Source organism: Camponotus vicinus, unplaced genomic scaffold (assembly GCF_025532165.1).
Source record: "Camponotus vicinus isolate PSW18456_S1 unplaced genomic scaffold, iyCamVici1.0 SCAF_4, whole genome shotgun sequence".
Taxonomy (NCBI): domain Eukaryota; kingdom Metazoa; phylum Arthropoda; class Insecta; order Hymenoptera; family Formicidae; genus Camponotus; species Camponotus vicinus.
The window spans coordinates 22822674-22848084 of NW_028141976.1; the positions used below are offsets into that span (position 1 = coordinate 22822674).

The 25411-nt window shown below is 30.9% G+C and overlaps 1 protein-coding gene across 1 annotated transcript in view; it reads right to left on the bottom strand.

Annotated features, from left to right (window-relative positions):
* Positions 1-709: 709 nt before the first annotated feature.
* Positions 710-25411, bottom strand: part of LOC145971094 (icarapin-like) — a 30125-nt gene continuing 5423 nt past the window's right edge. Inside the window, exons 2-4 of the mRNA XM_083098403.1 lie at positions 14331-14402; positions 3827-3933; positions 710-2239 (exon numbers count right to left, since the gene is read on the bottom strand). Coding sequence (XP_082954529.1) covers positions 2006-2239; positions 3827-3933; positions 14331-14402 — 413 coding nt within the window. The 3' untranslated portion in view covers positions 710-2005. The remainder of the gene's footprint in view (positions 2240-3826; positions 3934-14330; positions 14403-25411) is intronic.

Consider the following 25411-nt stretch of genomic DNA (forward strand, 5'->3'; position numbering starts at 1 on the left):
TTGTTAGTATCACTATAGGAATGGATATAAAAAAAAGATATATATGCAGTATAATATATTAGCATTTTATAGAGGCTATAATAATAATAATAATAATAATCGATACTTGCACTGTCTTTATGTTTATATAATTTCAGAAATTTTTTATCGCGCATCTATAGATGTTTAGTATTTTTTTTTCTTGGAAAATTTTAAGTTATTTAAAAAATTTAATATTCTGTTCATACATCAGCTGTTTCTTTACTGTTTAATATATTAAGATATATTCATATGCTTTTAACTTTAATTTAGATTTTTATATTATTACATAATTTTATATTAAAATTCGGAAAACCGATACACAGATCATTTCTAAAAAAATATGACTATGAAATTATTGAATCAAATATCAACAGCTAATATTTGTCGCTATCAAGTATTTTCAATTTTATAATTTTTTTCAATAATTTTGTAATTTACTGAAGATAATATGTTATACAGATACACATTATAAAAAATATTTGCGGGACTTATCTATATGCAACGGATAGCGGACGGATAATTAAATTTCGAGCTCTACTTTAAATATTAAAATCTTTAAATTGCACATTACTTTAATTGCACATAGTGCAAGACACTTAAGTTTTATAAACTTATATAAATATATAAAGTGTATCTTATTTGTATTTATATATGTATATATTGTCGGGATTCGATTTAAATATATTCATATATTTTATTCTTTATTGGCATCAACATTTTTCTCTTTCTAATCAGCTTACAATATAAGAAACGTATCTGTAAGTTTAGTAAAAACTGTAAATATAGAGCTACAGGAACGTATGTTTTTTTTGTTAAAAAATCGGGACACTAATCTAAACGACTGATCAGACATTGATCACGACGTTAGATCTTTCTATGGAAATTTCCCCTGTCTTTGTAAATTATTTACGAACGTTTACTTCTGCGTATAAAAATGTTTGTTATATAACTATATATTATTAGACATTACTTTTTTATGCATTAAAGGCACTATCAAAGGCATTATCAAAGAAACTAAAAGAGGATAAAATTACCTGAATATATGCACAGAAAGTACACTTTTGTGCAATATTAACCTTACACTTTTTTATAGAATAAAAATCTCTGCACAGTTGCATGAATATCGAAATGCCATACAACTAGCAATTAGAATATCTATTTCGTATTTTATTGCGCCGTACATAACAAACTGAACCAGTATAAATCTTATGCTTGACAAACGATGTAAATAAGTTATATAATTAATATAAGTTATATAATCAATCAGAGGCCGATATTATATATTATAAAATAGTTTCTCTGTGAATAAATACGGTCGTCAACCAATAAATTAGCATACATGACTAGTTTTGTGTATTGGCATTTTACCTTTTCTGTGCAGCATTTAAGTAGAAAAAAACGAATATTAATTATATATGCATTTAAATAATTTAAAAAATATCAGTTTTTAATCTCTTTTATTAGTTTATAAAAAAATTTTTTAAACTCCATATTATTTTTTAAAGTCCTGCTTCTGGAATGTAGAAGTGTATTAAGCTTTGAAGCCCATTAAAGTTAACTCAATTTAATTAAAAATTTTTATTCAATTTAATGTTAATTCGAAGCTTTTAATCTTTTAATTAAAATTACATGAATTAATTGCTTTATTTAATTAAAATCAATTAACTCTTTTTTAATTTATATTATTCACATATTTCTCTTTGTAAATATTCCGGCTCCTTTTTTTACAGCAGTAACAATCTTTTATTTAAAAAAAGACGCAGGTAAACGTCGTAAACAATCAATCGTATTGAAGAGCTATAAAAAACAACAGAAATACAACTATATATTATACAATAATGTTATTTTAACGCGATGCACTTGGTGCGATATCGAAAAGTTACTCTACTACAGCCACGTAATAAGGGATCGTTTTTTCTTCGTCCCCAAAATCGACCTCGATATGCCGTTATCGACGTATCGACCACGAATGAGCGACCACTTTTTAAGCGGTCAGATCCGTGTTCTTCGATATCTCGTTGTTCATGTCCTCCACCGTCTCGCGGCTCCCTTCCGCTTCCGTCTTCACCGTTGTCGGTTCTGCATTGCCATTGCTGATCAGTAGAGTGTCATTTTCCGGTTTCACATCGATTATGCGAATTCGGAATGCGGTGCCGCCGTTTTCGTCGCCCGATGTGTAAGTCGTCTCGTTGATCGTTACTACATGACCATCAATAATCTGCAATCAAACGAATTACAGTACGCGTATTAGATTAGTATAATGTATCTCTAGGAGGAACACTGCATACTGATTTTATGATTACAAGAAAGCTATTCTATCTTTTACATACGAATCATAAATTAATCATAATCTCTAAAATTAATAATCGGTTTAAAATTTGCCTCTGTACCTATTTTTAAGTTTTAAGTATAATTTATACTTTGCTATCTAATCAATTTATTATATCATTAAATATCCAAATAGTATAATGATAGTATGATGTATATATGTGTGTGTGTTTAACTGAGAGCCCTAGAGAATAAGAGCTAGTTTAAACAGGGTACAAATAGATTATTCGAACAATTTGCGATTATACAAGTGACAAACGCATCATCAAAATTAATTAAGCTTCATTATTAAAGAATTTGCAACCGCCACGTTTAGAATATGACAGTGAATAAGATGCAGTACGGTACTTTATTCTATCAATAAAGAAATGTTGCTTTGATTTGAATTATTAAAACCGCTCTATGTATTTAGTTAAACTTTCTATATCTCTCCACACGTGTGTATGTGTGTGAAAGCGCAATGAAGAAAATATCCAATTCAATATATTTCCATATTTTCCTGACAAAATGCTAAATCACGTTTCGTTTTCACATGTCATACTTTTAATGTACATATTATTGTATCATTCCCCCTTTATTTTATATCCATATTTATCCATGTTTAAATGCCAATGGAAGTTTCCTTTTTATGAAAGAGAACATTTTTCACGAAAAAATTTAACGCTTTTAAGTATATTTCGATTATTACAAATAATGAAAAGATAAATACAAATTTATGCTGCCTTTCCCTCCCTCTCCTCTCTCTCTTTCAATTGTAGTACCTTAGAAAAGAATAATCAGTTTTATTTTTTCTTTTTTCTGTTTTATAAGGGTATGTAACGTGCAAATGACAGGCTTTACACGCGAATAATGCTGTATCCGAGAAAGAAAATCGCCGACACTCGGCGAACTTTTCGGCGGCCGGTTATCCATTTCTATTATTTCTATTTCGTCGCGCTTTGTACGGCAAGTCGCATTAAGCGTTAAGCGATTTACATATTAAGGGAATGGTGCGCGCAGATTCCACGCGTGTAACAATACGCGACGAGAAATGCAGTAATTCGATCACTATTATCACCGCACACTTACCGCTTCTATACCATTGTTAACTTGGTATTCTTTCTCATACCCTCTCTCTTTACTGCAGTGTACACGTATGTAAATTGCTGGCATTGCATCATCTTCACGACGTGTCCGGCGCGGCGCGAAACTTCCTCGTATATCGACAGATTATTTTACTTCCTCGTGGACGGTATTATCAACTAACTCAAAATATGTTTTCACTTTTTCAGTCACAAACAAAAACGTTCAACGTAAAAAATATAATATTTCATTTCACAACGAATAATGATCGGCAATAGAAAATATAATAATAAAAATAATTTTATTGATTGATGAGTTTATGAATGATTTATTCTGGACGAGTTTATTTTGAAGAATGTAGCGAAATCATTAATTTATAAATTAACTTAAGTCTATTGAGTGAGTATGTATTTACCTTAACAGTGGAAGTTGTATTCGCTCCTTCAGGAATCTTAAGGTTCGTAACATCAGGTATATTCCAAAAATAGTTCAGGAAATTTTGTCTCATTCTATCGAAATAATCTGAAAGAAAAAAAAACAAAAGAATTTAAAAAACGAATATTTTTCTATATCATTCTATACATTCATACAAATGTACGTGATAATTTGTATGAATAATATTTTTATATAATTTTTAAATTGGCTGCTTGATTTTATATTTGTAAATGTCAATAACAACGATTTAGTAAAGTGCGCTTGATAATGCAGAACTGAATTTAAACCGTTGGCGACTGTTTAAAAAATATTTGTCAAGCATTTGGAGATGACGTGTTTATTAAGACCATATGTGGTCGTTGCATTACAAAATTGCGTTTCCATGATTTTGATTTAGGAAATGAAGCAAGCCATGATGAATCCATCGATCTGAATAATGATTTATTTTGAAAAAATAACAATTCGAGAAAATTTATAATCTCGATAATTTATTAGAAATAATTCGATAAAACTTGTAATCTCGATAATTTATTAAAAATAATTCGGCCAAATCTGTAATCTCGATAATTTATTACAGATTAATTGAAAGATCGATATACGCTGTATAACTTTATTACCAATCAATACATATAATTTTATCTATTAATTATTTGATAATTTATAATTTTTATAAGTTCCCTCTCTCTCTCTCTGTCTCTGTCTCTCTCTCTGTGTCTCTCTCTCTCTCTCTCTCTCTCTCTCTCTCTCTCTCTCTCTATCTATCTATCTATCTTCTTATTAAGATAATATTAAGATTGTAGATTTAAGATTGTATTAAATACAGTTATGCCCGGAGATCGGCCTAATGACTATTATATTTAAAATTTTTGCATTTCGAGTCGTACATTTAACGATTGTTCCATCGTTGTTTCCGCGTAGTTACCGTTTCGTTTCATTTTAACGACCCAATAGCGCTTTATTGCGATTTGGCGCGAATCAGGTCGGGTGCACACTAGTATAGATGAATCAAGAGTCAAACCCTGGATCAAACAATACAAATGAGGGTACTAATACGTCTATGTCTCTTTCCACACAATTCCGGAGAAAAGAACTGTGTACACATTGAAGAATCGAGAGAGCGAACATAATAAACGACACTATTTAACGGCACGTTTGCGCTATACGACGTCTATAATATGAATTTGTTTCCCTAAGCACGATCGGAAGGATAATTAATATTAATTTTAATTTTGCTATAATCAAATAAAATTTTTTTTCGTCATATTTATTAAATTAAAAACAAAAATGCTTCATTTAATTCTCTTCATTTGAGCGTATTGCTTTCCTAACCCGGTTTTTTTTATTTTGTAGTTATATCTCAGACTTTGTGTATAATTTAAATGTTCATGATATAATATATAAATATTTATACCCAAGGGTATTTATATCTCTTACATGTCTGCGAACTCGCATGTCGTTATGCAATTCCCGCGGTTCCGCGATAAGACGTCGTTTGGTGCGCGTTATAAATAAAATGGTAGTTGATGCCGCGACCCAGTATTTCGTAAAATGTAATAATAATTTATGCCGTGATCGGATATACGCGGAGAGAAAACGGGGAGTACGTCAACCGTGCCGATAAATTTTGCATACTTTATTGCGCTTACAATGCGGTTGCTGGAGTAAAATAGTCGACTGTATCGGCCGATTATTGCTATGTGGAATCTCAATGAGGACACGTCGGGTCGGCATATTATTCGACAGTCGCTTCGTTTGCATATAGAAAAATTTGCGATAGATGGGAAGGGGAAAACGGGAAAGGGGAAGGATATGGTAGCATTGGATATATTGCCGAAATCGTCGCGTTACCGGCTTTTTGCACGCGATAATTTTAATTAGCTGGCAAAATGGCCTGTTATTGTTAAAAACGGTCGTCCATAAACGCTTATTTCGAAATTCAACGTGCACCGAATACGAAGCGGAATTTAACAAATACGCTAAATCAGCGAAAGAAAATAACGATATCGATTTCAAGTTTAGCGAGCAACAAGTAAACAATTTTATATTGTACGAATCGCGGGGAATGTTAAAAGTAATTTGGAATAAAAATATTTAAAAATGCAAATTTCAAGATTATATATATTTTTGTTGTAGCACGAGATGTAAAGAACTAGCCTAACCTTACGTTCATTTAATAATGATGCATTAATAAAATAATAAAACGAGTGTTGAATTTAAATCTGCGCTATCAATTTTGCAAAATAAAATTGTCGCGATTAATAACTCTCATAATATTGATTTATATATCGGTAGTAATTATATATATATATATATATATATATATATATATATATATATATATATATATATATATATATATATATATATACAGGGTGACCCATTTTAACTTAGGCAGCCAAATAACTCGAAAAATAAGCAAGATAGAGAAAAATGTTTTAAACAAAAGTTGTATGGTTTCGAGGGGGCCATAAGATGGTATCATTGGTTTGACCTTGAAGAGTCATTTGAAGGTCACGTGAAGGTCACTTCAATTTTTTTAAATGGAATACCCTATATATTTTTGTACATTCTTGTAGCTTATTTCGAGAGCTTTCCAAAACACTATAATTAAGTACCTTTCCGTTAAGTACTTTTTGAGTTATGATGCTTGAAATAATTTCTTAATTTTACATAAACCGTAAAATATCTTGTAAAATATTCATTTTTCGATTATCTTACCTTAATACTTTTATGTACAAAATAATGAGAGGAATCAATTGGTGTAAAGAAAACACATAGTTGTTTTTAAGAAAAAATATGGAATTGTTAATTGCAAATTACATATTTTTTCTTCGAAACAACTATGTGTTTTCTTTACACCAATTGATTCCTCTCATTATTTTGTACATAAAACTATTAAGGTAAGGTAATCGAAAAATGAATATTTTACAAGATATTTTACGGTTTATGTAAAATTAAGAAATTATTTCAAGCCTCATAACTCAAAAAGTACTTAACGAAAATGTACTTAATTATAGTGTTTTGGAAAGCTCTCGAGATGAGCTACAAGAATGTACAAAAATATATAGGATGTTCCATTTAAAAAAATTGAAGTGACCTTCACGTGACCTTCAAATGACTCTTCAAGGTCAAACCAATGATACCATCTTATGGCCCCCTCGAAACCATACAACTTTTGTCTAAAACATTTTTCTCTATCTTGCTTATTTTTCGAGTTATTTGGCTGCCTAAGTTAAAATGGGTCACCCTGTATATATATATAATATAATATAATATATATACATATATATTTATTTATTATTATTATTATTATTTATATCGCTATTATATGTGCTACGGAGCTTTAATTCTTTGCTAATTTTTATATATTTTCTGTGAAATTTTTTATATCTATCTAATGTAACATGAAAGTGCATATAAAATTAATAATTATCATATATCGGCCTGTTATTTTTCTCACCTATAACTTCTTTGGGGGTATTATAAGAATCTCGAATTGAGATTATAAATTTTACTTGGTTTAACCAAGATAAATCCGTGCCCTGTGCACAAATATTAGTTTCACAGAAAAATTAATTTTCTATGAAACTGTCGCACGATCACCCGCGTTTGGCTCTTATTGCCTTTAATATCTTAATATTTGTATGTTTAATAATTATCAGTTTTCAATATAATGATAGCAATGCAATAATTATATCTTACCGACGAATCATTCTGAATTACGAAAACGGAAATCAATATCGAAAGCCACCAAACCGATATCATTCCACAGAAGGCCAACTGGTCCCAAAAATTAGGTGGGGCATATAACGTACACATATTTAGCATATAAATATTATTCATTTCACAAATTATATTTGTGCTAAATATATGCACATTTATATCCCACCTAATTTTTGAGACCAGTTGACCTTCTGTCAAACTCGATATCGATTTGGCGACAAGTTTTTGCTTTCATGATTCAGAACTTGATCACCGATAAAATATAATTATTACATTGTTATCATTATATCTGAAGCTGATAATTATTGGTTATTAACTTTAAAAAATAATGTAAATAAATTATATTTTTCTGTAAACAATTATTATGAAAACTTTTTGATAATTAATTAATTGGCATATTTCATACATTCATTATTTTTATCTTTGAATTAATTCCGACTAATTAATAGTCGATAATTCAGAGATATTCTATGTATATAGAACATCTCCGAATTATCGGCTATTAATTAGTCGGGATTAATTCAAAGATAAAAATAATGAATAATAAAGTACAGCTATAAGAAATAAGTTCCAATTAACTAATTATCAAAAAATTTTTATAATTAGAAGAACAAAATACATATACATTACCTTTTAAAATTATGTATATTGGGCATAGAGAAGGAGAGAAACAGGGGAAGAGCAGAGAGAGAGAGAGAGAGAAAGAGAGAAAAAAAGAGTGATTCTACATTTATAGCCATTCCGAGACACGTCTGATGCAAATCAGTTGGCCATTGCGATCGTATTAAATTTCAGACTGTTCGACAGCGTTAAAATAATAAATAGCTCGTGAAATCATCGGGAAATTGGCATCCGTAGGCTCTCATGCTCGCGGAGTAACTGCCGGTCCCCGGGGTCCATTTCCAGGCCGCCCTTCCACGGCGCTGCGTCACGCGGATTTGAATAACGATTCATCGAGTCGCGCAATCAACGATTACTGTAAATTGCTCATTCGATGTCCGCGGTTGCTTTTGGTCCTCGGATTACGTATTATATACCGTTAGAGCGGCGGATCGATTGGACCGATCATCTTCTCTTTCTCGTGCTTTTGGCAGTGTGCTCCGATCTCTCTGTCTCTGTCGCGCCGTTAAAATCCTCTTAATAGTGAAAGTGATCAGATAAATTTTGTGCTCTCGTGTATCGACCTTGAAGCCACGCACGATCTCGCAGCGACCTTTGAAAGCCATATATTTACTTTGCAATCATGAGAGAGCGCTTTTGTTACAACGCAAATCTTTTTACTCATCGACGAATTCATTTCAATTTATAATAATCATGCAGAGGAAAACCAAATGCACGAGTTTCTAATTTAATACATTTGTAATTCTATGGACGAATGGTCCTCCGCACAGTGGCTTCATCCATTCTCGCTTTGCTCGATCGAGCAAAGCAATAGTAATCAAAGCTTCTGATGTTGCGGTGACTTGTGCGTGTCGCGACTTGCAAATAGGCATACTACTGAAACTATCCGTCGTGCATTGCATTTCTGCACGAGCAGAATTTGATACACGAGATACACGTAAGGGATATCATATGCAGTTATGTATACGGTTCACAAATTTATCTCTTTTCTCACAAGTCTTTATGAAATGTACACAAGATGTCTATTTGGACGCAAAAACTTACACTCCTTAAAACAAATTTAATGACGAAACTCTGAAGATGCATTTTATTAAATATATGTACATTTTTGTATATTTTTACCATATATGTCGTTTCTATATCTTTCTTTATTACATAAATGTATATAATTTAATAACATTAAAATTCAATATTTCGATATTTAGAAAAATTATTCGACGCTAATGATTATAAAATATTAAAAACTGGAAAATTTATTAGATTTTTCTTTTAATAAATTTTTTTAACCAATTATACCGCGCAAGATTATCGCCAAATTTATCTATTAGTTTATTAATTGATGAATTTATTAATTTGCATATACACGCGCAGTTACGGCATCCATTTCGCTATCTCGCAAAATGTGCCGAACGAGAGAATGGCTCTTTGAAAATAGCAGAGGTCGCGCCAATTAATTCTCTTGCGCGACCTGTTAATTTTCTCTGAAAAATTTAATTTTCGGCTACGCTTTAATCACGCCGCGCGCAATATTGAGCGAAATTTCAGAAGAGGAAAAAGCTTTCTTTCCTGAAAGGGTAGATGGTTGTAAAAGGGATCATCGCTTAAAAAAATTTATAATGACATTAAACTATAAAACTATCAATACTCTGGTATAGTTCCACATATTTATACTGCAATATCTGTTAAAAATACATCTAGTAATCTCTCTATCTAACAATTTAGGTATTTTATTTTTCTTGTATATTAATATTTGAATATAAATAAATATAATTATTATAAATTGTATTTAAGAGAGAGAGAGAGAGAGAGAGAGAGAGAGAGAGAGAGAGAGAGGATTTCCCAAAATTGTTCTTCCACTCTTTTTTTATTTAGCATTAGCAATTCCAATATTTTTGATTTAATGCAGTCGTATAATTATATCAGATACACATATTCATATTTAATTTATTACACATTTACATATATCCATATTTAATTTAATTTTTCAGTACATTTTCCCTTTAAAAGAACTCTATCCTTTTATAGTGATGCGCAGTTGACGCAAGTTACAGATTATATATAGCATACAGTTAATCTCACGTCTGCATTATTTCATCTTGTTACGAGCTTAACATTAATATCGCGACCTTTACCTGGCTGTGCTACTTCGAAAGGCCATGAAACATGACGTTTATCACCATGGATTTTATTCTGTCGAGCGTGCGACGCACGTGCCGTCTACCTGTACTTAGTCCGTTAGGGATCTCGGAATCACCTTGTTAGAAATTCCACGCGATAACACCGTTAATCATGTCGATCGATCGATCGACTTTCTATGTCGCACATTTTTGCGCCCATGCAAATGTACGCATGCACAGAGATATTTATCACTAGCGCCAAATTTTATGACTTGATACCACCGTGACAAGGGTGACAATCGCAGGACGATAGATAGTTAACAAGATGTGAATCTATGATCCCGAATCTTGTGTTTCTTCTTCGGCTAAAGCTCAATGTAATTGTATCTCGATACAATATTATCTCAAATCAGATTTAGCGCTATATGTGATGTACGAATACAGAGTATTTTTTAAAATGGATGAATATAAAAAAAAATTTCGGTACATGTGTATTCCTAACATATATTCCTAAGTGTACATAATTTTATTTTTTATAATTATATTCAAAGGAATTATCTTAATTTTCATAAATATTTTTGATATATCTTTTTAAATTGATTAATATTAACACCGAATTGTTAATCACTGGATTTTCAAAGTTGTGAAAATATTACTTTTCTTTTTATCAATATTAAATTTTTTAAAACTAAAGCTAATTTTTTAAAACTTAAAAATATTATATTTTTTAAAACGGAAAAATTTATAGTTGTCTCTTAAACTGATTTGCCCCGAGCAATTTGTAGCTTTTTACAATCCGATAATAATCGGAGATGGCTAATTAGAATAATATTTCTTAGTAATCCCGGTCTCTCATTAGAATACTGCTGCTACCTGTTATTATTTCTTCTCGTCCCGATGTAATGTTATAATTATGTCGATTAATAGTGCGACATAATCTTACAGTTTAAGTTTTTATGTTCCACGATAAGAACATAATACACGTATACACATTAAAGCAGAAATTGTCGCAATCGCTAAAATTATCACATTTCGAAGAACTACGCAAATTTTTTTAAGCCGCCATATTATTCAGTTGTTATCTATGTAAAATTTTTACTTATTCGGATGCATATTTGACGTTTGATGCATATTGTTTAAGCTTTATAAATATTTATAAAATGCACGTCGCGCGCGAAACGCATGAAAATATTTAACAAGAATTTTGTTACATATTAATTAGTAAAAAAGTAGGAAAATATACATCCAACACGAACGGTTCTTTCACTGTTTTGTTTATTCACTGGCACACTGTATAGTTCGAGTTCGATAGGAAAAAAAAATGAAGATAAACAAGTTTCTCAAATACATTCGGTTGCGATTGCGCGACTGTAACGTATATTTATATCTTTTGCAAATTTCTTCAATGTACAGGGTAGAAATACAGAGATGTTACATATCAACATACATTTGTATTTGTCTATTCTTCTATTTACTTTTTCAGAAACCGAAATAAGAAGAACATATGACAAAATTTTAATATCGATTTTTCTTCAAGATTTCAAAAATATTTTAATTTTTTATTTGATTTTATAATTTATATTAATATTTAGATATCGAGTTTCATGAAAAGATTCGAGATAATAAAATTCACAAAATATATTTTAAATTTAATAAAATTATTATAGAAAACTTTATTAATCTATTTTTTTTTCTGAAAATAAAATCTGAAATTTTTTCTCATCATATTACATATAACAAAATAAACGAAAAATAAATATAATACTACAAATAATAAAAAATCAAAATTAATAATTACAAAAAATTTATTTAAATAAATTATTTCTATTAAATCTTTCAAATATATAACTTGAAGATAAAAATGTGTGTAAATCCACACATAAATCAGGATAATCTAGAAATATAAAATTGAAAACAAAGATATGGATTGATTAAATTTTCTTGTATATAAAAATATCTTGATTATTATTTATCTTGAATAATTAAATATACACACTTACATAACATATTTTAAATGATTTTATAATTAAAAAATTATTATTTATAAACTTTCTAATAAAATATTTTTATTTCATTTATAACTATTATTTCGTCTTCAAATGTCTGTTTGAGTTTAATATATTTTACACTAAAATATAAGATTCTATTTTAGTTTCAATATAGCTGTTTATATGCTCGGCGATATTATTTTTCGACGAAAATCTTGTTCAAATTATGTTAAATGCGAGTATCTAGTTTCATATGAATAATTCTCTTAAATGCGATTATCGATAATGGTCAAATGGCGATACATTGTCAGAGTGAAGGCACAGTGGTCTACAGGTGCGGTATCGTTTCGCGATATATGCGGGGCTCGAATTGTTGCGTAACGAGAGTGACGGGTGGCACGCATGCACCCACACACGAATAAGCAAGTCATTACCCGCGAGACATTATTACTGCAGTTGTATACACATACACATATACACAAGTGGTATATTACATAGTGGTATGGCGCATATCGCAGTCGAGCTGGTTTATGGGAGATTGTTGATCATCATCGTAGAGCGCAGAAGAGCGGAAGTTGCCTTCCGTAAAGCAGTGCGATAATCTGTAGAATACGCATGTGGTGGCCACAATGCTGATTCTACGCATCGCTAAAGCGAATATTTGAAATACCAATTATTTTTATCTACTTGGAGGAAAGAAGGGGGCACATTTACATTTAATGTTGATTTACGCCAAAGCGGATGTTCGAAACCTCGATTATCATTATCTGTTTAAAAAAAAAGGGGACTCATATCTACGTCTTATGTTGAGACTTATAATATATCTCGTAAATATATCTCATATCTCTTGTAAACAAATTTTTTATCTCTTTTCTAATTTTTATTTAGGCAATTATTTCTTAAACATTCAAAACTATTTTGTAAAAATGCTTTGCATTTGTATATTATTACGTAAAAATTCATATTTTTATGCAATAACATACATAAAATTTTACAACAAAAAAGTTTAACTTGTTTTTATACATCAATTTTACCTTAAATTTTATTCGTTCCAATATGTTTACACTTTTCGAGTAGATATATAAAAAAAATCATTTTCAAATAATGTTAAAAGTTATAATCGGAAAATTATATTATACGTAAAATCAGACGAAATTAACACATAATCAATTTTTAAACGAAATTAAATAGCCATTGATTAGTATCGTACATGGCCGTTGCTAACCAAGTCTCGCTCTGAGTGAACGACAGAACGTGATAATTGGTAGACCATAAACAATACCAAATGTCCATATAGGCGCAGACTGACGGAAGTTACGCTCAGACAAACCGCATGTAAGCGAAATACGAGCCTGACGCTTGCGACGCAATCGTGGATGCGTGTTGCATTTCCGGCCGTAAGCGCGCGATGCGTGTGCGATATTTGCGCACGCCTCTATGATCCCCACCTGTCAGTGGCAATACGCACGTTCGTATGCCGCATTTGCGAATTTGTGTGATTAGAGCGCAGGAACACGAAGGCGCTAATGAAAATAACGGGATGTATTCGCACCTATATTTAGCACCTGATTTGTTACGCGACCGTCTGTAATCTCGAAATCTGTGTTTTCTGCACGCATACATTCGGCCACTAAAAGTTCGATTCCGATCATTTCGCATTTATGCTAAATGCGGTATTTATATCGGACGAATAAAATTAGTATTTTCGCGGCTATATTTAACGTTAAACATGCAATGGAAATACGAACAAATGTACGCGTACTGATGAAAGTTAATGATCAAAATCTATTCTCTTTTTAGTGTTAGTGCTTTTTATTTTTTTTCTAATTCTTTCTCTTTCCTGTCTCTTCCTATTCAATTTTCCAAATATATATTAGCTGATTTTAACTGCAGAAAGCGTGATGCAGTATATAATAATTGCATAACGCAATTATTAAAAAGTACAAACTCTGATATCGAAATTATGTATTGAAATTATGTATAGCATTTCTCTATATCTCTCTCTTTCTATCTCAAAAACTATAAATATACATACCATTAAAGGCAAAGAACGGTAAGAAGTCCAAGTCCGAGTCCTCGATCGAATCATCCTTAAGTCCAGATCCACCTGTAATAAAAATACTTATTTTTAGTATATAATTCATTTCTTGCGACTAAACGAAAATGTGTTTAAAAAATGTGTTTAAAAAACTAGAATCTACACGGAATATTTAGTTATAATATAATTTCTTCTCAGTATACATATATGTAAGAAAATTTAAATTTTTTATTTTTTTATACACATGCACACACAGCATGTGTATAATCTTTTTGTGATAAATAAAAATCTATATACATAAATAATATCTATTATAATATAATAGCATTATACTTATTAATTAAACTTCTAAATGACTTTTTAGATACGTCAAAATTATATTTACTAGTGTTTTATATTACTCGATCGTTAGAAATCTTACAAAATTAAGGCGTAATTATAATACCGACATAAATAATAGCTTGAAAGTGATTTATTTGATTAAATTCACTCTTGCATTCTTCTATATGTTTAAGAATAAAGGTAAAACCGCATAGATGAGCAGATTTATTTTGCGATTTATTAAGAACGCTGCTTTAAAACTTTGTTCACGTGATCGTCGTAACACTATGGCGCTGCAACGATGTGCACGCGGAAAAGTCATAATCGCTCGGGCAATTAGGCGCAGAATAACCGTTAATTACCTCATACGTCATCCAATCCAGATAGCGGCGTGTTTATGAAGGACTTCTAATGAATTATCATTCGACGTAGTCAAAACTATAGCGCAATAAACATAAATGTGTGACTTTTTCCTGATCCGATACTTAATTTTTGCAAATATTACGTACTAGATAACTGTACGAATTTTAGCATTTTTACATTCTTTTTGTTATTCTTATAATGAAATAAAAATTTTGCCCATTGGAAAATATAAAAAAATCTATAAAAATATTAATTCTTCAAACATTGCATGGAATCAAAAAAATTCGTCGCGCTAGTATCAAATAACGAGCGTAAAAAATATCTGTAAAAAATATACGTTGAGGAATTAAAGGCAAAGGGGAAATCGAGCGAGAGCGAAAGTGACAGTGATGTGAGAATGAGAACAAGGGCAAGCCAACGCTCGGCGCAAAATCATCGCCGCGATCGTGGCGTTTCCACCGATTATCCAATTCGGTCGTCGTCAATTCGCATTGATGGACGGGAGTGTAGGTGTCAATTTCAGTCAATCTATTCCCCTGCTGCGTGCAAGAAGCGCAGTAACGTGGACTCGAGAAAACTCGCGAGGGCGAGCTGAAAAACGCAGTGGAAATTGATAGAACGATCTGACGAATCTCGTAAAGGACCGATCTTATCGAATCGCACTCGCGGATAAATCAATTCTCGAATACGTGATATTAATTCTTATTGAAAACGGATATGTGTGCGGGACAAAATTGTTAATTTCGCATGATTGATAAAACGTATCGCGTATCGATAGTCCATAAAAGCACAAATTTTGCGTCGTGTAAGAAATTAACATTACGAATATTACAAATTTATGTGCACATATATGCATTACAGTATATACTGATAAGTGATGATTAATCTTTTATTAATTTATTCTGTGGCGCGCGATTACAATGTTTTCTTGATTATTACGAAGTAGCTATTTTTACACCGTAATTAAACGAAGATATATATATATATATATATATATATATATATATATATATGTTTTATGTATATATCTAGAAATTTTTATTGCGACAATTTTTTATCGATTAATTAATATTCGAGTTTCCCAAGTTGCGCGTATATACGACAAATATTTATTTTAATCCGCGCCATTAATATAAAATAAAAATGCAAATATATTCATCTATACACAATATAAATTATACCAAAATTAATAAATTTTTTTTTCTATAAATAATTTTCAATTTATATACGCCTTATAAATTACGTAGGTTTCTTCATGATTACGGTCCTCCCTCACGGCCGCGATGGATATTTCGCCAGTAAATCTAGTTGTCCAACACGAATGTGCAAATTCCGCGTGATGGATGTAGGATAGCGTCTGAACGGCCTGCGGCGCCGCGCTCACGAATGTTGTTCCCCTGAGAAATTTCCGCCGGATCGATCTATCGAGCCCGCTCGTTTTTTATACTTTCCACTTTTCTCCGTCTCCCTCCCTCCGCTCGTTTCTTCGAGTGACATTAGGCAGGCTTAATGCGATATCCTGACAAAAAGGGAAACACGTACGTCGTAAGCGCGAAGCCGCGCCGCAACTGCCATTGACTGTAGAATGAAATAGAAGTTTCCTCAGGAGCGGATGGTGGCACCTCGCGATTTAAAGTTAATCCATTTCTCGAAATCTCTAATGCACAGGAGGATAACGGGGATAATGGGGTAACAGGAGGATAATGGGATATTACAAGAAACGCTCCGCTGTTTTTCCATTTACAAATATTTGCGGTCAAAATTATCTTGTTGCTGAAATGATTTTTACGAAGAAGATCGTATCTAGCTTCCCAAGATAGATCCGCTCCTGGAATGCAACCTTTTCCGCAGCATTCTCCTCTAAGCGCCTGGCAAAATTCCACTTTTTATGAACAGACCATCGTGCAGTTGACAAAAACAGATATCCTTTAGCGGCGAAATGACGAGTATCGTCAGATATTACTGGCATTATTCTCGAATTATCGCACATTTGGATTCTGAGTTGGATGGCTCTATGTTAAAATAGAGCAAGATATTATAATCTAAAGTGTTTTAAAGCCTATAAATTCTTGTAAAACTATAAAAATAAACATAACAAAAATGAATAGCAGTTTCACAACTAATAGCAATTTGCGGCTGATTTAAAATTATGACTGAGGATTAAGTTAAACTGTGCGAGTGCGCGATCCTTTTGTTTTTAAAAGTAATAAACTATATTTCGAGCAAGGAACACAGCGATGGAGATTTGGGATATCCAATCGTCGTCGGCGGCTTAATTGGAATGCTTGCCGATTCGATCGACCCAACGTGCAGCGTTTCGATATAAGGCAATTACAGTAATTGCGGCAAAGTATTGGTAGTTTCATGGAATATATGCATGCATATACAACGAACCTAACTGCATACTGTTGATGGTGATGGTATCATACTAACTGACACACACACATAGAATTAGTAATTAGCACTTAAGTTATCAAGTATCTGTCTTGAATCTGTCAATTTACTTTGACAACATTTGACAATAGAAACACTCCAAAGAAAAAAAATCCTTTTTTCGCTCATAATATTCAAAAGATCTTAATTAAGAGTAAACATAATATAACGCTTGGAAACACCCTATATAGCGGCAATTACTGCAGGAGATAATGAAGTCGTCAATCAAATGGAATATTAATCTGATTTATTGAAATTGACGTGAATAGATGATGATTTCTATTGTTATTGGAAGCGCTATCTCTCATAGTTCCTCCCCTCCCTCTCTCTCTATCATGTCTCCATTATAGAAATTATTTATTCTGAAACATTAAAAACCTAGTAAGAGTACATTGAAAAACACTATGAAATATACTCACTGTCAATAATGATAAGTCAAATTAATAACTTAATAAGTTTGAGTTCTGTTTTGAGTTTGAGTTTTTAAAGTTTCTGCAGTTTACATAAACAATATGTTATGGAAGATGATGGATAATAAAATTTCAAAATATTTCGTGCAAATCCCAAGGTTGCGAAAATTGCTTTCATTTACAGCGTAATATAATATTAATAAAGCGATTAATCGATCCTCAAAAGATACTTATAACGGAGATACATGTCATTAAATTGCAACGTTCATCTACGAAAACCAGCTCCTTTTTGATAAATTGCAAATTTGCTTGAAGAGCAAAATATCATTTTTGTATAGAGATATTCTGCATTTTTTCTTTTTCGAGATTATTTCACTTAAAGATTAGATTAATTTAAAATCTTTTGGAGAAATTTGAAAAAAAGAGAATTTAGTGCGATTTATATAAAATCTTAAGAATATTAAAAAAAGAATATTTTATACACATATAACCTTAAAAAAATAGCTTTGCTTCAAACTAATAATAAAATTTCAGTAAATGTCTTAAATCGCAAAATATTTTGTTTTGCTTGTAATTAAACAAATATTTTCGATTTTCTAGATATCAAACAAGTTTTTGCGATTTGATTAGTCCAGATTTCATGCTCCGTTTCAACAGAATTACACTGTCCTTTCGCTAGCAACGAACTGGTATGACTTTCTCGCACGATTTATATCCCCTTCCTTCATACGCTCTTCGAATGAGAACAGGATAGAGTACAGGGTTGTCAGAGAGAAGTTTCGTAACTTATTTAGTCTATTTATCGGAAAAGATGTAACTGCATGAAAAAATGTATGTTCGGCTGGAACGAGAAATTACAGATCCGTGACATCGCTGTTGCTGTCTCTCGTAAAATATATTTCCTTTTTCACTCTATCGCATATGGCATATACATATATATTTCGTTCCGTTGAACCGCCACCACTGATATCATCATCACCACGCGGATAAATATTTGTCAAAGATATTACGATCGCGCAATGTTATATTTTCTAGAAAGTACTTTTTAAGTCGTACACAACATTTTATTAAAATTCCTTAAACTTTACGTTAGCGCCAATACGGGATGCAGTTTTCGCGTTTATTTAAATTTTCAAGAGACTCTTTCGGGATTGGATCGTATATTTTTGACGGCGAAAAGGGTAAATAAAAAAAAAGAATACTCTCTCTCTCTCTCTCTTTCCCTTCTCCCTTCTCTTTCTCTCTTTCTTGTTGTGACAGTAACGTAGTGTTATATACATAAAATTACCATTTAAATGACAAAAATGTTACTTAAATACCATTTAATGCTGTTATATACTGATTCCAAGCAAATTATTTTTCAAATTGTTTTGATAATCCGAGTTCTTTATTCTCTGTGGATGTGTGTGTATATGTGCTTTATACTTATTTTATATATATAATTGTGTATGCAATTTATTCTCAAGTATTTTTAATGTTTTGTCAAAGCTATTTCTCATTATCGGAACCATTTTGAATGACCTGATTGCATCAAAAATACAGTCTATCGATTGAATATTACCGCGCGAGAAGAAATACAACAAATCAATAGCAGATGTGAACGAGCAAAAAAGTAAGGGAAAAAAATAATTCCTCACAGCAGGCATGTAATATCATGATTTCTAAAAAAGCGTTCAAATCTCCGGAAAAGCTCATCTTATCGACTCACCCGTTGCAATGTCTTTTAATATCATGATGCAACTGCATCGTCTCTCAGAGTTTTAGAAATTCTATCCCGAAGACTTTTTGATTCTATAGGATTTTTCGTTCGTAAAATATTTTTATGCACGTGTATATAAATATTTAATATCAAAATTATATAATTAAAATAAATTGATCTATTTTTATAAAATGGCTGACTTCCCAAAAATTACGACAATTTTTTAGTTTAAGAAGTTTGTGATTTTTCAAATCTTTTTCCAACTTTTTCGCAAGAGAGGAATATCTTTATCAGATGAATTACAATTCTTATTTTGCGAAATCATGTAATTATTCATTGTTGATATATAAAAAAATATTTAGAAGAAATATAAAATATAAAAAATGTGGGCTGAGTATACATATATATGCGAGAAAATCATGGAGTAAGAATAATCTTAAAGAGAAACTTTTTTTTATAAAAGTCTAGAATTTAATTCTGCAGGCAGGCATGAAATAAATTACATAGAAAAAATTCCAAATTATTTCAACGATTCGAGTTCCTATAAAAATGACGTTCTTTTTCGCCAGTATCAAAGTTGAAATTTTAATCGATGAATTATAGCAAGGGCAGACACAGGGGCACCCATCAATCGAGATGGATAGAACGGGAAGTGGCGTTGCTGGTGCAGAGCCCAACATTATGAAACTTGGAATCGAAATAGCGTACCGCATGAGTATGTACTTGATGTCAAAGGCGTAATAACTTGGAAGTACTTGCGCGTCGTGGTATGGTATGGCTCGCATCGATGAGATTGTGTAGGGTGAGCGCATAGTATGCACATGCATATTACGAGCTCATATGCGAATATGTATTCGCTCGTACATCATCACTCGAATCAAGAAGTTATTGCACGTTGAGTGGAGGTAAGTGCGTCAGATTGGCACATATTACGCACCCAATGCATACAAGGTGTCCCATAAAAGTGATTCTGCACAAATCTCGTATCATTTTTTAGCTTGACGGAAATTTAGTCGAAAATTTCATCGTTATATGTTGAGCAATAAGGTATCTAAAGATATCTAAGCTAACATGATTTAGGCATCTCCAGGGTATTATAAGTTAAATATTAATATTATGTAATATTTATTTAGGTACATTAAGTAACGTGATAAAATAAAGATGTAAAATTACGATCGTAAAGAGCAACGTTGTCACTATTTATATTAGCATAATAAAATTGATATTTAACTTAAATACATTATATAAATAGTATTTTTAATAAATAGTATTTTCTTATTTCTTCAAAATTTAAATGTATATTGAAAGCAATTTTATGCATAAAAGTGAAATATAAAATTAGAAATTATAATATTCAATATTAAATTATTTTCTAAATTGAAAGTATGAATTTTTTTATATATTATCTATTTTTGTTTCTTCATACGATTTAATTTCTTATTCTAAAATTGCTTGACAGTTTTTAAAATATACTTGAACACCGAATGTGGTATATAGAAAAGCTGAGATTAATTGCAAAATTTATTATAAATATTATAAATGATTATCTTCGCATATTATGTCGGAGATATTTTTGCATGATAATTGACGTAGTCAGTTTTTTGCGCTTTCATAAGTATCGCGATCTAGCTCTCGCGGCGCTTTTTTCCTCTTAACACATTAACAAAGTCCATTACGTGACAAGTGCATAATGTAGTTTGAAACGCAGTTGCTATTTATATCCGTTTCAAATGGCGATTTTACTTAATAAAAAACGATGTAAATATTAGCAAGAAAAAAATTTTGTCGTGCTTAGATCTGCTCATATTTTATTCGTGTATGATGTGTATGTGTATAGGTACACACATATGCGCAATGTAAAAATGTAAATTTACATGTTCGCGTTGATTGCTACAAAGGCAAGAGACATCAAGTATTCTAGTAAGATAGGGATAATCTCCATTTGCGCACTATCCTGCATTATTGAAGACTGGCGTGTTAATCCGATTCGCGTTAAGCTGCAAAGCTTTTTTTCTCACATGGATACAAACACACACACACACACACACATACATACATACATAGATACATATATACATACATACATACATACATACATACATACATACATACATACATACATACATACATACATACATACATACATACATACATACATACATACATACATACATATATATATATATATATATATATATATATATATACACATATATATACATACATATATATATATACACACATACATACATCATATATACATATATACATACATACATACATACATATACATATATATATATATATATATATGGATAAGAATTCATTGTATTGCAGCACGGTTTTTTCGCTATTACGTCGATCACATCGATGGTTTTTGGAAATATGATGATCACGCAAAGCAAGAATTACCGACACACGCGTGTAAGCTGCTTCGCTTAAGAAGATCAATAAAATGTTTCGACAATAAATTCCATCATGTTCTAACGGCATTAAATACTTGAACAGCACGGATTATGCGCTTTGCTATAGTGAATGTTGCGCGAGTAAAAGGAGAAGAGATGAATTGTGACACAGTAATTTTGTGAGCGTGATGTGTACGATGTTATAACATTAATTTCTTAAGGCAATCCATAAATATAGGTACGATCACTAATAACAAAGCATTTACTTTCTGAAAATAATTGGATTCTAATAGCAGATATTTTTTCCTCGAGACAGCTATGCATTTACAATAAATCGCAGATAGATATGAAGAACTTTATCTTTAAATTTCATTAATTTTTAAACTAGGATTAGTATTTAATCAGAAATGACATTTAAGTTGTGCAATAAATAATTAAATTAAATTTATCATATAATTAAATTATTTTAATTAAATTTAAGTATTTAATCCTTATATATGGATAGCACGGTTACTTATTTTGTTCTTGATCAAGAAAAACGTCGAGTAAATTAAACAATGACCTAACAATATTTATCTTGTATAATTGCACGAAGAGATATAAAGTGCAACTGCAAGCAATATACACACGTGTCTTCCGTTCCAATTGACGATATATGTATACTTTCTTTTTTTATCAGAGAATAAAAATATTTTTATTCTTTATATGTCAACGTTTTTTCTGAGAATCAATAAGTACAATTGCTTGTCGCTAATTAGTTATCGTTATAGCTCTATAGTTATATCCATTATTATCGTAGGACTGTTAAGGTCATACGTTTAGAGATATACAAAGTCTTCCTTTTTTCAATTTGTCAAATGTGTCGTTTTTCAAGTAACTACACGCAATACGATTCTATATAAAAATATATAAAAAAATTTTTGGATCATCTTGTTATTTTTTGTTTTTATGTCCGGTTGAAAAAATTTCATTAAACTTTTCTTCTAGATAATTTATTTAATAAATTATTTTTTTGCAAAATATAAATATTGTCCTGATTCCTACCTAATTTCTGATTGGCTAATAGACGCTACAAATAATTTCATGATCATGCAATTGTGATTTATTTAATTTTATCTCATATTATGCTGTACTTTTTCTAATGCAAGTTTAAAAAATATAATTAATGCTTTCTCTCTATTTTTCCCTCTCTCTTTCTTAGATATAAAAATTTCATTTTTTAATAAATTTTTAATAGCGAAAATTTGTAGAAATCTCTTTCCTTTGTCTATCAATTGAACATCCCAATTCTCGCTTGAAATTACCGCAAGTTCTCCCGGCGGGGTCACGCCTCCCATGTTAAAATCAATGGTACATTGACTTTTGCTCCCGACAGATTCGCTGCGGGATTGAATTTCAATTTGTTTTGAAGGAATATTCGTTATCTTCGCGTTTTATTAGACTTTCGAAAAGGCGGCGATTACAGCGGTGACATGTACGACAAAAAGCGAGCGAGACAAGTTAGGGAAGCTCTCTCTCTCTCTCTCTCTCTCTCTCTCTCTCTCTCTCTCTCTCTCTCTCTCTCTCCTTCTCTTTCTTTCCCTTCCCCTTTCTAATGATTGGTTCCAAATGAATTTCCACTTGATAGATCCGATTTCGATGTCCTCGCGCGATATGCATTCGCCTGTTCATAATTACTCGATCGTCCTACGTTACTACAACCGCAGTAGTTTATGGCTTCGCGACTCGCGGATAATTGGATTGTCTGCCACCGACTGACCAAGAACGGCCACCTCATAATTCTTTATACCAACAAAAATGGCTACGGCGTTGAGCACTTTGTATGTTATGCATTATACCGCCTTTCTTGTGTTTTTCCCGATAATCACGTCTGTTTCCATTTTTGCTTATGAACGTGTACTTTGCCGTTGTTGCCTTATCGATTCTATGGAGATTTGTTTCCAGACAATTTTAAAACGATGCGAATGACGGAAATTAATTATTACATCCGGTAATATTGAGAAAAATATTTAATTATTGATCTATTCATTTCTAGAAATTTTCACAGCTTGGCAAACTTATGTATGTGCTTGTTGCGGATCTTCATGTAAATATATTTGTAATTATTACGGGACCCCCCCCTCCCAGTACAGTCTTAGATATGATAAAATGGCAAAGCTAAAATTCGTAAATGTAAAGCTGTATAATTGATAAACAACTCGATTTTATCATTTTGCGAATATTGGCATAAGCTCCATCTTTCAAAGACTGCTGTATTTCCTTTTCTTACTTTCGCGCAAAGACGAAATGTACGGTTTCATATACAAAGTTTGAACCGATTTTATTTAATTGAAAAGTTTTTATGTCTCATTAAGTTTGCTCGTCGTTATTCGCTTAAGAACATTCCCAACTTTTAAGTAATGTATGTGTGTGTGAAATATCAAATCGTAAATTTATTCATTTTAATTTAACTTGGATCAAGTTTCGATTATCGGAATTACGAAAAGTTATAAAAAAAGTAAATTAAGAAAAAATGTACCATTAAGATTATATTCGGAATAGCTATACTACTAAAAAAAAAGTCAACATATAGTATATTGCTTTCATGACTTTTGACTTTCGTAACATTTTGTAAATATGTAAAACTATGCATTTAACACTCTAAAAAATTTTTAATATAAGATAATAAAACATAATAAAAATCGAAGTTTCTCATTTCTTTGAATTTGCGATAATTAAATTGCAAAATAGAAATATTTTTTAAAGAAATATGCATATATTTTATAAACAAAATGCGATACATTATATGTATTTTTTTCTATAAACAACTTGTGTTTTGTTTGTGAATGCGCAAGGTAAAAAAATATATCCGAAAATGTTTTTGTTATCTATCCTTTTATTTATTATCTAATTTTTTGTGTGCGTAGAAATTGGAAAATTATTTGCTAGAAAGACTTTTATGAATGATAGTCAACAATATAGCATCATTCTTTTTAGGTATATACATCATATTACAGCGTTATATGTGTTGTCATAAAACTATGTTTAAATTACTATAATGACAATGGCATCTCGAGTATCGCGTGCTTTTAAACAAGATTCAATGTCGATATTATATACAGCACGATGTAAATGACCAATAAATATATGTAAATCAATTTTGATATGCGAATATTAAGTTGATTTGTTTCACAAGACGTTTTATTTTAAAATATTAATATTTTCTGGAACATATGTCAATAATAATATTCTATTAATTTTTCTAAAAAAAAATTTTTATTTTACAATTATTTTTAATTTTACTGTCACAAATTATTTTTATGCAAGGATTATTATAAATTACAATTAAGTTTCAAGAACAGCATAATAAAAAGCAATTTTTATTGCTCTTATATAATTTTTATTATAATAATACATGTATGTATGTATTGCTTACACGCGAATTACACAACGCACATGTTATAATAC